General features: G+C 39.2%; 1 protein-coding gene across 3 annotated transcripts in view; it reads left to right on the top strand.

The window, feature by feature from the left end:
• The window catches only part of CFI (complement factor I), a 39,938-nt gene extending 23,740 nt beyond the window's left edge, over positions 1 to 16,198 (top strand). For 2 of the 3 annotated variants that reach the window (XM_032461740.1, XM_014562770.2), the window contains 8 exons: positions 1,882 to 1,905; positions 2,075 to 2,095; positions 4,987 to 5,022; positions 7,019 to 7,122; positions 7,301 to 7,404; positions 10,273 to 10,550; positions 14,286 to 14,390; positions 15,787 to 16,198. In XM_032461740.1, coding sequence (XP_032317631.1) covers positions 1,882 to 1,905; positions 2,075 to 2,095; positions 4,987 to 5,022; positions 7,019 to 7,122; positions 7,301 to 7,404; positions 10,273 to 10,550; positions 14,286 to 14,390; positions 15,787 to 16,004 — 890 coding nt within the window. In that variant the 3' untranslated portion in view covers positions 16,005 to 16,198. The remainder of the gene's footprint in view (positions 1 to 1,881; positions 1,906 to 2,074; positions 2,096 to 4,986; positions 5,023 to 7,018; positions 7,123 to 7,300; positions 7,405 to 10,272; positions 10,551 to 14,285; positions 14,391 to 15,786) is intronic. The other variant, XM_032461745.1, reaches the window with a different exon arrangement.
• Positions 16,199 to 17,216: the final 1,018 nt, after the last annotated feature.

Raw genomic sequence — 17,216 nt, 5'->3', positions numbered from 1 at the left:
ACAAGGAATCCCTGATTTGTATGTAGCTTTGGATAATTTCTGTGGTGTGAATTACTCCCACCATGGGTGATTTTAAGCATTGACACAGAGCACAGGTTGGTAGTGACACCACAGCCTCTTGTGTAGTGCTAAAGTCCCGTGTCAGGACACTACTGAATGACTGATAACAGTTTACGGTGAATTTTTGTGCTTGTCTCACCATCCATTCTCAAAAGTAAACATCTTGAAAACAGATTTTTCTATATTTTTTCTATATTTTTCTATTTTTCTATTTTTATATTCCAAATGTCCTTGGTAAAGTGCCTTCCACACAGGTGTTAAATAAATGTTGAAGATATGTATAGGTAAGTTCACTGATATTAATTATACACGTATAATTGCTTAGTATACCAAGTATTTGACTTTAAAGAAATTTTGTTTAATTTTCCATTGATACCACTTCTTAAAAAACACACTTTTTAGGATTTCAAATTACATCATTTCTTTTGAAGAGTATAAAGAAGTTGAGCAAAATCCTTTTATGTTCGTTAAATGTAGTGAACAGAGGAGAGAAAGAAATTTCGATAAATATTTCAGGGAGGAGGACAGTAAACCATGACTTTTGCCTATGAAACTTGACAGCTTCCTTCACTCCCACTTTCATTGAGATGTAATTGACATACAACACTGTACAGGTTTAAGATGTAAGCATGGACTTGACACATATACCTCAAGGTTATTACCACAATAAGTTTAGTTAATATTTGTCACCTCATATAGTTACAAAATATTTTTTCTCTGTGATGAGAACCTTCAGGATTTGCTCTCTAAGCAACTTTCAGATATACCTCAGAGCAGCGTTAACCATAGTCCCCATGCTGTGCATTCCATCCTCGGTACTTGTTTATCTTACAACTGCAAGTTTGTGCCTTTTGACTGCCATCATCCAATTCCCCACCCAATTCCCCACTCCCCGGTCCCTGTCTCTGGTAACCACAAATCTGACCTTTTTTTTCCTATGAGTTTGGGTTTTTTAGATTCCATATATAAGTGAGATCATACAGTATTTGTCTTTCTCAGAAGCTCTACAGTTTGATGTCACTTCTTCAGTATAATAATACTTGGGGTTTCTTCTCTTCTTTCTCCTCCTCTTCCTTCCTCTCTCCCTCCTTCTCCTCCTCGTGATTTAAAACTCTGAAGTTTAAGATCAAAGAAGTTGTTAGTTTATCAGAAAAAAAAATCCTACTGCAAGGGAGTAACTGTAACATAAAGATTACTTTTATTATTAATTTCTCGAATGCATATCAAAAATGCGTTTAGTCAACTGTCATTGTTACTTCACTTTATCTATCTTTAGATTGAGCTCTGCCTTGTATTTTAGTAATGATTCTAATATTCCCCTCTCTAAGAAACAGCAAGTGAGAGCAGAGATGTAAAATAAATATATTAATATATTCATTGATCTCTCCTTTTCGGTGGACAGATCAGAATCACTAAACCAAGGGAAGTTTGGAGTATATCTTAATTTCATTTATCCCTTATTAGCTCACTTTTTATTATTATAAGTTAAAAGAGTAAATAAATTTTGTGTTATGGTATAGTAATAGTAAATTTGCCGTTGGGTATATGTTCAAATATATCTAAAATGTGAATCTCTTTTTAAAACCCAAGTTAAAATGAGTTCCTTGCTGTGGTGAAATTGGTGTGTGTTTAAATATAAGATGAAACATTTGTTAATCAGTATTAAAAATCAAAGTAAGATGGCATGCTATGGCTCCCTTTTATCTTTTTGTAAGTACTAATTTAAGTCATTATACTATCCAAAATATTATTGATTGATTTATATTTTATTTGAGTGAAAATGATCTCTTTGCTACAGTGAGTTTTTCATTTTCTTTTTAGGAATTGAACATCCTGAAATTAAAGGTAAATCTATTTTTATAACATAAAATTTATATTATAGAATTGAAAACAAGAATAAGGCATTACAGCTTTTATGATAAATGTATAATATGTTGCTATGATAGGTATTTTTCTCAAATAAAAATTATCCTTTGCTGTGGTAAATATTTTGTTTTGGGTTTTGTTTTTTCAGGCCTTCTACATGCAGATCAAGGTAAACATTTTGTTAAGTTCTTGGGATATTGCAGAGTTGAAACAAAACACAGGTACTGCTGTCACCTTATAGTCTGAGGTAACTAATAACTGAGGATGATGTGGCCAGTTTTCACATTCATTTAGGCGCAGAGGCCTCTCTGCCTGGTGTGGTAAACTTTCATTCTCACTCTCGCAACCCACAGCCGGCTAACCAAAAAGCCACGAAAGGTACATTCCCTGCACCTCTGCCATACTCCCTTCTCTCCCTTTACTTTGTCCTCAAAACCTAGGCGACTCCTGAAGAAACTGCCACCAGAGGAAAGATGACATCTTTTCATGATAGCTGCCTTCTTATTTACTTTTGTAAGCCAAATGTCCCCAAACCTTCCAGCTCTTTGGGGTCATCCTTTTCTTCGTTATTCATATAAAATGACCACCAGAAGTTCATGGTCTCCCTCAGGATGTCTTAGGATTCTGAGGGAGATTTTTATATGTTGAAGCTCACCCACGTTCCAAGTGGCTAATTTCAACTGTTTCTTTGTATTCCTGCCCTTCATTTTGCCTTCCGAGGCTGCTGGGGATTTTTGTTTCTTTGTTTTCTCTTGTTTGTTTCCTCTTCTTTATTCCTTTTCCCCTTCCCTCCCTTTTGCCCTTACTTCCTTCCTAGCTTGGGACATCAGGTGCAAAGAGTTGAGGTAATGATATGCCTGATTATCTCTGGTCCAGGCAAGGGCCCTCTCTTGCTTTATTCATGTTCCTTTAGCCCTATACCTTACTCCCATTTCCCACAGGCAACCATTTTAATGTGAGTTGATGTGTATGTCTTTTTGTTTCTATGCATTCTTATTCAGTGTGTATTGTCTTGTGAGAGTACACTTTTAATTCACTTAGTATTGTATTGGAGATCTTATATTTCCTTTTGATCTTTTAAAAAAGCATTATGTTTTGAAGATCTGCCCATGTTGCTCTGTGTCCATCTAATCTGCTGCTTCTCACTGCAGCATAATAAAACACACTGTGGTGTTCATCTTTCACAGTTTACTCTCTACCTTCTCAGTAATGGACCCTCACCCCACAGTCACGCTGTAATGAATATCCTCTTCTTAAGGCTGTGTGGAAGGATTTCTTTGAGATATCCATCTGGGCAAGGAATTGTTGGGTCTTGGGGGGTGCATCTCCTTAATTTGACAAGCTAGTGCCTGTCTGTCCTTCTGCTGAGCTGTACCATCCTCACCTCCACCAACACTACCTGAGGGCTCTCCTCAATCCTACCAACATTTAGTACTCGCCAGCCTTCTAATTTTGCTAGTCTCTTACTTTCAAGTGATATGGTACTGTTTATTTATTTGAATTGTTGGTATAAACAGTGATTTTGAATTTCTCTTCATATGCATACTAGCTTTCTGAGTTTCCTCTTCCTTTCCTTTCTTCTGTTTTTTGCCAGTTCACAGCTTTTGCCTCATTTCATATGGAGGCTGCAGTCTTCTTGATGCATTCTAGATATCAATCCATTTTCAGTTTTAAACATACAAATACCTTCTTCCATTCTGTCACCCATCTATTAACTTTAGCCATAGTGAGCTTTGTTGAATATAAATCTTTCGTCTTTATTTAATCAAAGACATTGATTGTTTTTCTTATGGTCTGGGCTTTTGGAGCTTTGTGCTGCTCTTCTAATAGTCGGTACCTCTCAGCTACACTGGACTTTCCCTGTCTTCCTTTGTTAATATGAAGTCTTCTCTTTGGTTCCTGTGGGTGCTTTTGTGAAAGCTCTGAGTAGAGCCTCTCTCCACCCCAGAAAATAACCTAGACATGTGGCATAACAGACATATGTATGTCTCTCCCAAAAAGAACTTGGGAAATCGAGGGATAAGACACAGGATTGCTGCAGCAAAGTAACATTGCCCCTCTGGGCTGTATGCTCCTCCAGACAGAAAAACATGTGGGAATTCACGTTTGGATCCCCAGGTCAAAGTAATTATGATCCTGTCCGTGACTGAAATGTTCCAGGACAGCAGAGTGAAGATGGAATTGTCCCATATAAATTCAAACAGAAGTCTAAGGAAGAAAAGAAAAGGAACCTTTTTGTTTTTGTTTAACTTTTGACTTCTGCATCCCAAATGCCTAAAACTAACCTTGCCTAATACTGAAATCAATGAAATATCTTTGTTTGCATGACCCCTGTTAAGAGGTGCCTTATTATGCACAAAATGAAAGGATTCTTTTCAATGTCAGCTCAGGACTCTTTTGGTCAGTGTCGATGACAGCTTCCAACCTTATGTGAAGTTGTAAGTGCTTTTCTTCTCTGACCCGGGCGTTTTGCCTGCTCTAAATGCAGAAAGCTGCAGCACCATGAGTCTCACCATTCACTTCTACCAACAGACACCTCTAGTTTGTGCCTGAAAAATTTCTCCCTAGTTCATCTTGAGCCTTCATGGTTACCTAGCTATGGAAAAGAAATAAGATGATGTGCTTTGGGATTTTGTACTGACCTTTTCAGAGGTAGAGCAAGTTCTTTATTTATTTTTTTGTTTTAGTTTTTTTTTGTTTTTTTTAATCAAAACATAGTTGATTTATAATACTGTGTTAGTTTCAGGTGTACAGCAAAGTGATTCAGTTATATATTATTTTCCATTATAGGTTTTTACAAGATATTGAATATTGTTCCCTATTATACAGTAAATCCTTGTTGTTTATCTATTTTATATATAGTAGTTTGTATCTGTTAATCCCAAACTCCTAATTTATCCCTCCCCTCCTTTCCTCTTTTGAAACCATGAGTTTGTTTTCTATGTCTGTAGGTGGTAGGACAAGTTTTGAGACAGAAAATTATTATCAAAATTTAAATGATTTTAGTGATTTAATTTTTACTATAAACATAACTTTAAACGTTTGACTGTTTTGTCCTAGAAGAAACAGAAATTTTGACTGCTGATATGGATGCAGGTAAGTTAACACTATTCTTTTTAACTGGTGCTTCACTGGTTAAATTTGCATTTTAATGTCATGTGCACATGTGTGAACATGTATGCATATGGGTGATATAATTGATTCAGGTAACAATTACCTTCCATATCAATTTTTTTTCTCTTAAGTAAATTGTTATTTTTCTTGGCTTTCTTTTTTTTATTATTGAGTTATAGTCAGGTTACAATGTTGTGTCAATTTCTGGTGTACAGCACAATTTTTCAGTCATACATGAATGTACATGTATTCAACCTTCCATATTAATTTAAATTTTAAAAAATTACTTCTTTCCTTACCACTTGTAAGAAAAATAAACATGAATGCTTCTTGAGAACTGCTTTTAAAATGGGTTCATACATATGGCTAATTTTGAAATGAAAACAATACTTTAGTCCCACATATGGTTCTTCTACTTGTTATGAACTTTGTCAGGTCGGTTTTGTCAAAAAACAATCAGATTTCACATGTGATCCAGGACATACGTTTTGAAATAGATACATATAATTGAATTAACCTGTTTTTTTTGCAACGTTTTAAACCATGATAACAGAAGGTCTCTGAAGACCTGTATCCAGGCCAGTTGGGTACTTACAGCCAAATTTAATTAAAGTACCCTGTTCCTGGGTAGACAGGGATCAGTAAGAGCTTTGAGTCAGACTGGCTTGTCTCAGTTGTTTGTTAGCAGTGTGACCTTAGGTGAGTAACAAGCTCAAATGCAAACTGGGAATGAAATATCTCCCTATTTTAGGGGGATTTAAAACTGAAATTCATGTAAGACTCCCTTCTAATTGTCAGGCCCCAAAATCAATCAATGGTTTAAAAAAAAATCAGGCAATGAGTGAAAGATTTAGAGCTCAAAGTTACAGATATCAGTCAGAGGGATTTCCAACAAAGGCCTTTTATTTTCTATTCAAGGTAATAATTGATTTTCAGATACTACCCAAGCTGGTTTCACAGTCCTTAGTAGATAAGGTCTCTCCTCTTTCAAAAGTCCAATCAGAAATTTAAAATTTATCATCACATTCTTCACCCAACCCAGTTCTTAGGATGGGTGGGACTCCCTCCAAAAAATATTCTATCAACATTTGTTCACAACATCTCTCCCTTGAGGACCTACCTCCTTCTTATATGTTCATAGTAATTGAGAATGATATTATTTTTTTCTTTCTCATTTGAGGCTAAGAAGCAAGTTTGCAAAAATGTTCAAGCCATGATAGAATAAGGAGAGCATCTTATATGTTTACTTTCTTCCTTTGTCATGAATTCTCGTGCAAATTCATGTCTTAAGTCTTGCTCTACCATGTTTCCCAGTGACAAATGTGCCACGCCTGAGGGCTCACAGAGGAAGGAGACATCATCACATGTCAAGTGGCTAAAAACACAGCCCCCCTCCCCGCTGACTGATCCTGGATTGTCCAGGGGTTCATGGCACATCACCTCTCAGAGTTAATATGATCACTAAATGAGATAAACTATATACAAGGTACTTAGCCTGGAGCCTGACACATAGAGCTTACTCAGTAGTAACCTCATCAATGTTAATATTAACATTATTGAAAAGAGCCCCATATAAACAGCCTCTAGAAAGTAAAAGCCGTGAAAGTGAGAAGCTGGAGTTCTCCCTGTGACCACCATCCCGAGGTGTCACCCCCATCCTGAATTGTCACAGCAGCAATGCCTAAGCATGTGCATCTCTCACCTGCCAGAGGCTGGTACACATTTAACTCCCCAGGCAGCCTCTTTCTGCTGCTACTCCACCTTTAGGCAGAACTTCAGAGAATCAAGCCAATTTTCATATTAAGCCCGTGTTTTTGAACAAGGTGAATAGCACAGTTTAGCATCCAAAATAACTTACTAATGAATCTGGTCTGCTTCATACTAACTGTGACTTTACTGTTTTTGCAGCAGATAATCAGGAAGTTTGCCCACTTATGGTTTCAAAATCATAACGATACAATCTCTTCCTTCCTTAAAGAAAGAAAATGGATAAAGTCACTTTTCCCTAAATTATCCTGTGGAGTTAAAAAGAACATGCCCATTCGAAGGAAACGAGTCATAGGAGGAAAGCCGGCAAAACTGGTAAACCTGCATGAGAAGTTACCATGTCACTTCCCAGGAGCAGCCCAAGTTTGAAAAGGGGGAGGGGATGGATATGTAATTATAAGAGACTGAGAGTCTTGAAATGGAAATATCTTTCAGCCACCTGTTTGTATTGCTGTCTAGTAGGATGGCAGTGACCACATAAATGTCTTTTCAGGGGGAGTTCCCATGGCAGGTGGCAATTAAGGAAGGAAATAAAATCAACTGTGGAGGAATTTATATCGGTGGCTGTTGGATTCTGACTGCTGCACATTGTGTCAGGTAAAAAACATCTCCAGTAGGTTTGGGGTCCTAAAATGAAGAAATTGGGTAATAGAGGTTGTGGCAGGTGATAAATGAAAATGTATATAGCCATTGACAAGTCCCACTCTATTATCTGCTTAATACTCTCTGATATTCATGATCGGGATCCCAGAGGCCAGTTCCCCAGAACCCAGTGGGTTCCAGCTGGCAAGGACAGATCAAGCCTGTAGGTGCCAAGTTATTTCACTTGGCTCGTTTGCATGGCGCAAGATCAGCTGGGAGGACACAGTTTAGGAATCTGGCCTCAGTTCTGACCTTTAGAATGAACAGAATATCATTTATTGAGCACCTCTTACAGACCAGATACTATGCCTAGCACATTCACATATGTTATTTTATTTTAATATTCTCAACAGTACTAAAAGGTAAATATTATTTCTCTCATTTACTTAATAAGCAGACTGAGACTGGAGGTTACATGACTTGGCTAAAGCTACCCTACCAGTCAGTATCAGAGCTGGAGTAAAATCAAGTTCAACATACTTGACAGTAACTTAGATGAAGGCCTGCTTGGAAAATCTGCAGGGGGCCCAAAATTGAGAGGGATAGGAAATCTGTTGAATGACACCCATAAAGATTCTCATAGATTGGAGCAATGCACCAAATTTCATCTCTTCCTTCTGAATGACCCTATTCTCTTGGCTGCTGTGAGACAACATTTTCTTGGTTTGCTACCTACCTCTCTGACCATGCCTCCTCATCTTTCTCTGCAGTTTCCTCCTCCTGTGACTGAGCACTGATGCTCAGGTGAAATCCTGGAGTTTCTCAGTGTGTATCCTGGCTTCCTCTTCTCTTCTTACTTCTTCTCTCTAAAATTATCTGTACTTTAAAACAGCAGCTGTATGCTGACACAATGGTATCTCCAGCCTAGACCTCTTCTACAATCACTGATCCTACAGTCAGCTGACTATCAGCACCTCTTGGCTCTATCAGAAGTACATCAAATTCAAAACATCTAAGATGGAGCTCATGATACGTCCTTTCTCCTCAAATATGGTCCTGACCCAGTGTTCATTTTCTTAGCAAATGACCAATGCTGTTCATCTAGTTTCACAAGGTAGAAATCTAAAAATCACTGCATTCATTCCATCAGTCTTACCACAGCCCAGCCAGGATATCACCAACTCCGGATGGCATTTTTAATTTCTAATTATTTAATTCTCAAAGCTTCTTTCCATCCCCACTGTTATCCTGCTTTCACCTCTCTTCTGGATTTCACTAACACCCACCACCTCCTGGTTGGCTCCCCAATGTTCACTCTGCCCAGCCCTGCCCCCACCTCTCCATTGCCTACTGTGCAGTGAGAGTAGTAGTTCTAGAGCTGGTTTTGACCACTTACCACTTAAAATTCAATGGCTTTGCATTCCTCTTGGGATTAAAAAAAAAAAAAAAAAAAAAAAACTCAGCAGAATGTTTAACACGGCTCATCTGGCCCCAAGTGATCTACTTACCTTTGCCAATCTCATCTTGCCTCACAGCGTCACCTCTTGCTCCCTGCTCCATCTGTTCTGGGCTTCTTTCAGCCGCTCAAGTGTACCTTGTTCCCTGCTGCAAAGAGACCTTCATGTATGGTTTCCCATCCCTGAAATCACCTTTCCTACCATGTTTCCCTAGTTAGTGCTACTCTTGATTCAGATCTCAGCTCAACCTTCACTTCCTCAGAGAACCTTCCCTGATTCCCTGAAGTCAAAGCCTTCCTGATAAATTCTCAGAAGCCCATGTGCTATGAGCTCCTCTCACTTTTCCCAGTAGAATACATATCTTCTTTGGTGGGATTATCCATTTAATGCTGCTTCTTTCTCTAGACCCTGTGCTCCACAAAGGCAGGAACTCTTTCTGATCTTGTTCATTCCTGCATCCCAGTGGCTAGCCCAGTGCCTGATGTAACAGTGGGTGCGCACCAAATATCTATTGAGTAAATTGAATGGATAAGCAGACTTAACCTGTAAACAATATTCAGAGCCTCTGATCCTGAAAAACAACCCAAATTAATATGAAGCACAGCATTCTTGGAATACTAAGTATAAATAAAAGCATCCTGAACGCCCCATTAGCTCCTAGGACATCACTGCTTAACTGTAAGGTGATTCCCTGAGAAAATGGTGGTAGATGCTCGATTTGCCGGAAACCACAAGGTGAAAATTGGTATGAAAATGGAGTGAGGCATGAGGACAGACAATATTTAGCTCATTCACCATTTCCACCAAGTTTTCAAGCGGCTACTGTGTTCCAGATCCACTACTAGGCACAGGCATCTACCCATAGATGAATAAGACCCTCTCTTTGACTTCAAGTAGCACAAACAGGAGGAAAAGCTTGTGTGCAAATAAACACAATGCAAAGTTAAGATGAAGTCAGTCTTAAAGGTCAAGATGATGATTGCTGTGGTCTTCGCCCTGGGAACCTCTGGGGTTAGTAGTGTAATGAGAGTCTGTGCTCTGCCCTCCCAGTTCCTCAAGCACATTTCTGGCTTGATGCCATCTGGTCTCTGCTTGAGCACCTTCAGTGCCATTGCTGTCACTCAGAGGCAGCCAACTCATTCTACTTCTGGCATCTCGGGTTGTTAGTGACATCTTTCTGTCCCTGACATTGAGCAATTAGATGAACTATTCCTCTTTTCATTTACCTATTGACTTTCTTTAATTCTGCCCTAAGAAGATTTAGTTGCACTGCATCATGACAGCAAGGATGAAAAAAAATTTTTAAAAACCTGGGAAAATAAAAAAGCTCCTTAAAAAGGAAAGTTATAAAGCTGAAGCATCAAAAGTCCAATTTTTAGTTTTTTTTTTTCCCAGTGTATTTATTTCCTTTTTCCTTCTGTTACAGAGCCAGCAAAACTCATCATTACCAAATATGGGCATCATTTACAGACTGGTTAAAGCCCAACTCTGAGATAACCGTTCAGTCGGTAAATGAAGTTATTATCCATGAGAAGTACAATGGGAGCACTTACCAAAATGACATAGCTTTGATTGAAATGAAAAAACACCCGAGCCGAAAAGAATGTATGCTGTTTAATTCAGTCCCTGCCTGTGTCCCCTGGTCTCCATATCTATTTCAGCCTAACGATAAATGCATCATTTCCGGCTGGGGTCGAGAGAGAGGTATATGTTTTATAACTTGTTAATCAGAATTCAGAGGTTGAAAAGGAATGGGACTAGAAATGCATTGGAGCTAATTTCTGAGTGCTCAGAGATAAACATGGTGTCAAATCCAGGAAAGTGAGTGTCAGCCAGGGCTGGCTTCATGGGCTTAGGACCTGAGTAGGTGTCCAGCACCCCAGCTCTGGGCACCATAGGGCCTTGTTTACTGCTCTGCTGTCACTATCATTAACTTTTTAATCATTTTTTCAAGGGCCCAATCTCACATTTTCAATTTTCCCTGGGTTCTGCCAATTATGTAATAGATCCTGATGCAGAGTCTCAAAGGATACCTGTACTCTGTGCTACTAAAACATACATTGAGGGTTAGCCATTCATCAAGAAAAAAGTAGAGTGACAGGGGGACATCCAGCATGGACTTTTTGGGTTCACTGGAAAGGTACTGATGGAGGATTAAAAAGGTTTTCAAAGGGATAGTCCTAGTATAGGCTGAGTCACCGATCCTACAACCCTGCTGCTCTCTCCTCTCTGCTCCCTGTTCTCCATTTTTACACCCCCACATCCCACAAAGAGAAAGGGAACATAAAGAATACATTCCTTGAGCTTCTAAGAAGACTGGAAGTGAACATTCATATGAGCAAGAGATGTAGACACTTAAGGACGACTTACTTAAAAGATCTCCTAAATTAGAGATAGATTAGAATTAAATTAGCCAGTGCTTTTTCCTTCATCTTGAAGAGTTAGCCTAGAAATTTAGCTTCCTTTTGATCTCAAACTCTCTGTATAAATAACTTGAACTTATAAACTCCTATTCCAAAACATTCTTTATAAATTCCATATTGAAAAGTATAAAATATGCATATAAATTAACTTGCATTTGTGGTATGTTTGAATACTCAAGACTTATGAAATACTGAATTGTATTAGTAATTAATTCATCCAGAAAGTATTATGTCCTTATATTTGTTCTGTTTTTAAAAAACTTTCATATGCACATTAACATGTAAACACAAAAGCAGAGATAAAGTATGACAAGCCTACTTTTCATCATGCAGTTTTCACAATTATCAACATTCTACTATTCTTGTTTTATCTCCCTGAATTGATCACAATCACAGTAGGATAATTAGGAAAGTTTACCTATAAAGGGGTTAGTAACAAAGTTGTGGGTGGCAGGTTGGGGAACCACAAGGGCTATGCATGGACCCAGGACTAGCAGGACCAGAGCTGAGTCCTTTCCGAGATCTGAAGGCACAAGGCAAAGGAGAAGTTACCAGAAGGAGAAAGAGCCTCAGAGCAGGCTACCTTGAGAGAAGTAATGATCTTGGGTTGAAGGTTAGAGCCAGCCCCACTCCTGCTATCCTCACGCCTTCCCTCCTTCCCTTCTGCCAGAGTCCCCTGTTGGAAAGAAGTGAAGACATTCCTATTGAGGCAGTCCCTCCCACTCAGGCTCTCTGGGCAGCGGAGGGCACAGAAGGGTGGAGAATGGATCCAAAGGACAATCAGGAGCTTTTCAATATATTCCCCCCAACACTTATTTTTCCTGGAGCATATTAAATCAAATCCCAGATATCATGTAATTTCACCCATGAATACTCCACTATACATTTTTACTAGGTAAGGACTTAATAAAACAAAAACAAAAACTCAATACCATTCAGACCCAACAAAATGAAAATGATTCCATTCATTTTCTAATTCATTTTCTGTTATCATCTAATAACCATCTGTGTTTAATATTCGTCCATTATTTACAAAATATTTTTACAGCCAGATTATTTCCACTGGAATCCAAACAAAGTTCAAACATTGCATTTAGTGGTTGTTTTTCTTAAATCTCTTTAAATTTAGAACTGTTACCTCTTTCTTTTATTTAAAATGTATTTATTTTAAATGAGGGTGGCGGGATATAGCTCAGTGGTAAAGTGTGTGCTTAGCATGCACAAGGTCCTGGGTTCAATCCCCGGTACCTCCATTAAAAAATAATAATAATAACAAATAAATAAACCTAATTACCTGCTCTCCCCCAAAAAACTGCTGTCAAAAAAAATGTTTTTAAATTAAGTATTTTAAATGAAACTAGGTCATTCTTATTTAGAATTTCCACGCCTTGAATTTGTCTGAGTGTATCCTTATGTGGCATTTAATATGTGCTTCTATTCTATGTATTTTCTGTAAACTAGTAGATATGTTCTTATGCATTGATTTGTTTATTAATCAAATGTGGTTTTACACATTTGTTGAGCCCTTACTGTGAGTGCAAGATATTAATGCCAAAGTGTTAGTATTTCACTGATGAAAAATATGGACCCAGTCAACAAACTTAGGTGCTGAGGCTACAAAGTAGAATGACAAAAGCCAGCTCTCACGGGACTTACAGTTCAGAAGTGCCATCAGACATGAATGCCACTGTCAGCCAGCAGAATGTGACAGATGCCTCGAGAAATATACAAAACAAGAGTTCAGGGGAGGAAGTAATCTCCTGAGTCATTAAAAATTACTCACACTGTCCAAGAGCTAGTTTTTGAAGTCTTCTCCTGAGTTAGGGGAAATAATAAATTACTAATTTTTGGAACGCTCTTATCCTGAAGAAGGTAGTCATCTTAAGACTAACTTGAAGTAGGACTTGAAAGAGAAAAAAGAAAACTCTTTCCTGATTTGCCATATATGTTGGTGGATTTATTTTTCTCCCTCTGCTTCCCAGAAGAGAAGAATTTTTGTCCTACAGTTAACAACTATGTGCTCACTACAGAGCTGGGGTCTGTGGGGGTGTCCTCTCAGGATAAGCCAGAGGTCTCTGTCCCCAGGTAGTTTACAGATTAATTAAGGAGGCAAGTCATTTGGCATAAAGTGTTTAGTGTATCATTGAATTACTGAGTTTATGCATTACTTAATTACATAACTATTTATTAAGCAAGTACTTTGTGCTAGCGTGAAACTGGTGCTGGTGCAGCAGTGAATGAATCAGGCTTCGCCCCTGCCCTCCTAGAGCAGGTAGAAATTGCTGCAAGCTGGGAGAAAGATGAGGGGAGATGGGGCAAAGATTCATTCCCTAAACCTGAGACAACTCATGCTGTGTTCTTAGGTTTTTCCCTGCACTGTTAGTCAATAACAGTACCTGGCCCTTCTCTTTCCTTGGACCAAAAATGTTCAAATCCCAAATCTGTAACTTAAGTGGAAAGGAAATCCTAAGTCCTCTTTCAATCACTTTCAAATCATTTAGGAGATGGAGTTCCTCACAGACACACAAAAACACATAGATACTGATAACTTCATATGTGTTTTCTTCATTTTAAATTCTTTTACTAAAAAGTTGTTTTCACTCTAACAAGCACTTTCAAGAAAATAAGAGGCTGTAAGAAGACAGGAGCTATTTATGTGAGAAGACCCTGATCCCAGATTTTGATAGATATCCCCCCGAACTCAGTGGTCAGAGCAGAAGGAGTCTATCTCGTTCACCTCAGAGCACCCAGCTCGTTATTAAATGAGCATGACTTTGGGCCCTGGGTTCAATAATGCCCCTTGACTATTTTTAGAAAGACAATTATACAAACTGGGGATATGAGCAGTGTGTGATTAAATACGTTAATGAATTATCCTCAAAGGTTTACAAATACATTAAAGAATATACATATTTTTTAATGGTCCTGATGGTCTACTAAATTATGAGAGTAAATATTTATTTCAATTTCTCATTTGTAACTTCTAAATGTCTGTTTGTTTTCTCACTTTGTTTAGATGACAAAAAAGTCTATTCACTTAAGTGGGGTGAAGTTCATCTAATAGACAACTGCTCTAAGTTTTATTCAAATCGCTACTTTGAAAAAGAAATGGTGTGTGCAGGTAAGTACTGAGGGGCTTCTAGGAGATGTCGCCATACCCACTACCAAACTCCTCTCCCTCCCCACCTTGTCACCCCCTGCTCAGGGCCTCAAACCCTTTCCTTTGGCCTTCTAGCTGTTGCATCATCAAACTCTTTCAGTCCCTTCCCCTCAGCTCAAGTTCCCACAACTTACTACCCAGAGGAAGAATCTTCGTTAAGCTATTGCATAGCAGTATAGCCAGGTGACTAAGAGCACAGACTCTGGAACCAGACTGCCTGGGTTTATATTCTGGTTTTTACCGGTTGCAATTGGTGTGACTTTGAGCAAGTTTCCTCATCTGCAAAATTGGTGATCTTCACAGATGAGGAAAGTGACACGCAGAGCAGCTACATCAGCTGCCCACGCCTCACAGACAAGAAGTGGTATATCCAGGACCCAACCCAAACCTCTTGTAAATAAAAATCCAAATAACCTCATTTCAAATTCATCCATTTGGAAGTAAATTCTCCCTCCTTGGAAATCCCATTGCACTTCTTACAATACCTGCCACTCTCTCCTTTAATATCATAGAGAAGCCACTGCCCCTGGCTAACACAACTACAGCAGTCGGTACTTCGGGTGCTGACTCAAAGGCAGGGTCCCCGCCAGCATAGAGCATTTCAGATGCTCTACTGAAACCACTTATACATTGTGGATTACAGAACAAGGCAGAGTTACTGGCATCCTATAACTTCTTGGATACAGTGATTTAAAAATCTTAGGAAGTCATTAGAGTGAAAAGAAAGTTAGCAGACCATTCCCTGTGCCCTCACATCTTAAAACGGAGTTCAGGATTACAGAGGACAAAAAGGGAGAATAGCGCAAAATCTACCAGGGGGCAGAATCGCAGTTAAGAGGACAAACTCTGAGGTCTGGCTGCCTGGGTTCAAGTCCAGGCTCTGCCACTTATTAGCTAGATGACCTTGGACAAGTTAGTTAACCCCTCTGTGCCTTATTTGTCTCATCTTAAAATAAGAGATGATAATGATACTTACCTCATAGGGTTGTGGTGAGGATTAAAACAATGAATACATATTAAGCACTAGGTACTCCTATTATTTTCCCACCCAGTCTTTGATGCTACTTTCAGATTGCTAACTCATCATAGTAAATACTTCCACAAAGGAGAGAAAGCATAGAGAGCACTTGCTAAATTTGGAGAATGAGTAGAACAGACAGTACTTCCCACCCGGCATCTCTACGGCTCTGTGGGCCCAGCCAGGGTCTGTGAGGGACAGCGCGTCTTACTTCTTGTCAGGAGAGGGTAAAAAAGTCGAAGTTGGTACAGACGTTGGTGGAAGAGGCAGGTAGTCAGCATGGCAGCCTTGACAAGTGGAAGTAAGTGTGTGACTTTCTTTCTCCTTTGTCTTTCTCAGGTACAGATGACGGTTCCACTGATGCTTGTAAAGGGGACTCTGGAGGCCCCTTAGTCTGTCAGGATGCCAACAATGTGTCTTATGTTTGGGGTGTTGTGAGTTGGGGTGAAAACTGTGGAAAATCAGAGTTCCCAGGCATTTACACCAAAGTGGCCAATTATTTTGACTGGATTAGCGTTCACGTAGGAAGATCTCTTGTTTCTCAGTACAATGTTTGAAGCTATGATCTCTCTCTTCTTTCTGCTCTTTTCCTCTCAAGAATTCCATTTTAATTGAAATGATACTGCACAATTAGTACTTTGAGAAAAAAAAAAGACAATTTTATTGGATATTTTTTAAAAGTCTCTATGAAGTTTATGCTGTATTGGAATTTTGCTGTATAATTCTCAAATAAATATTTTAGTCAATCATACATATTTTATTTATTAGAAAATGACGTTAAATTATCTATTTATTTAGGAGTGCTATATTGACTGGACTAAAGGGTTAGGTAGTTGAAGGACAGTGGATTCACAAAAGCATGATTCAAATCCCAGCTTTACTGCCTACTCATTGCTTGGCCTTGGGCAATTTACTGTCTTTTTTTGTGTCTCATTTTCTACCTTTAAAATGGAAACTGGAATTTTGAGAAAATGAAGCTGCATCCTGAAGTAAAATGTTTAGCATAATACCTGTCATAATGACTGACCTCACAGCTCTTGAAAGTTCTTGAAAAACTGGTCTTCAGTTCCTCATTTCAGAAGTTCTCCTTGACCCTTTCTTTAGACCTCTCCACAGATACTACAGCACAATCACTGACCTCCTTGGTGTCAAACCTCACAGTCACTTAACCATTCTCACCCTCCTCTGCCCCCAGGCAGCAGTAGTCAGCCCCTCAGGGCATCACATTCTGTGCCTGGCCTGCTGGTCTTAGCCTTCTTCTCAGCCTCTTCCTTCTGGTCATTTCTCTCACTTTGTGCTGGTGAACTCACCTAGATTCAGCTTTAAATCCCACCACGGTCAAACTGTTACCGAACCAAACTTGGGTCTGCTCCCCCAAGTGCAGTAAAGCCAATCTACTGACACCGGGTTGTGGTGAAGGAAAGTACAGCATTTATTGTAAGGCGCCAGACAAGGAAGGAGTCCAGGGCAGCTAATGCCCAAATCACCTGAACTCCCCGATGGGTTTCAGGGAGGCATTTTTAAAGGTCAGGTGAGGGAGGGCCATCCCAGGGTCTATGATCAGCTCATGTACTACGATTCTCTGGTTGGTTGATGATGTAACAGTTGATGTCACAAGGCGTTAACATCAATCCTCAGGCTCCAGGAGGCCTGGGGGCTTCGAGCTCGTGCTCGTGGTCACCACGTAGTTAACTTCTCCCATTTGGTGGGGGTTTTAACACCTATAAAACAACTCAGGAAGTGTACTTCCGAGAGGAGCTAAAGCAGAG

The sequence above is a fragment of the Camelus ferus genome, chromosome 2, assembly GCF_009834535.1.
Source record: "Camelus ferus isolate YT-003-E chromosome 2, BCGSAC_Cfer_1.0, whole genome shotgun sequence".
NCBI lineage: Eukaryota > Metazoa > Chordata > Mammalia > Artiodactyla > Camelidae > Camelus > Camelus ferus.
This window is presented reverse-complemented; position numbering and strand designations above follow the sequence as displayed.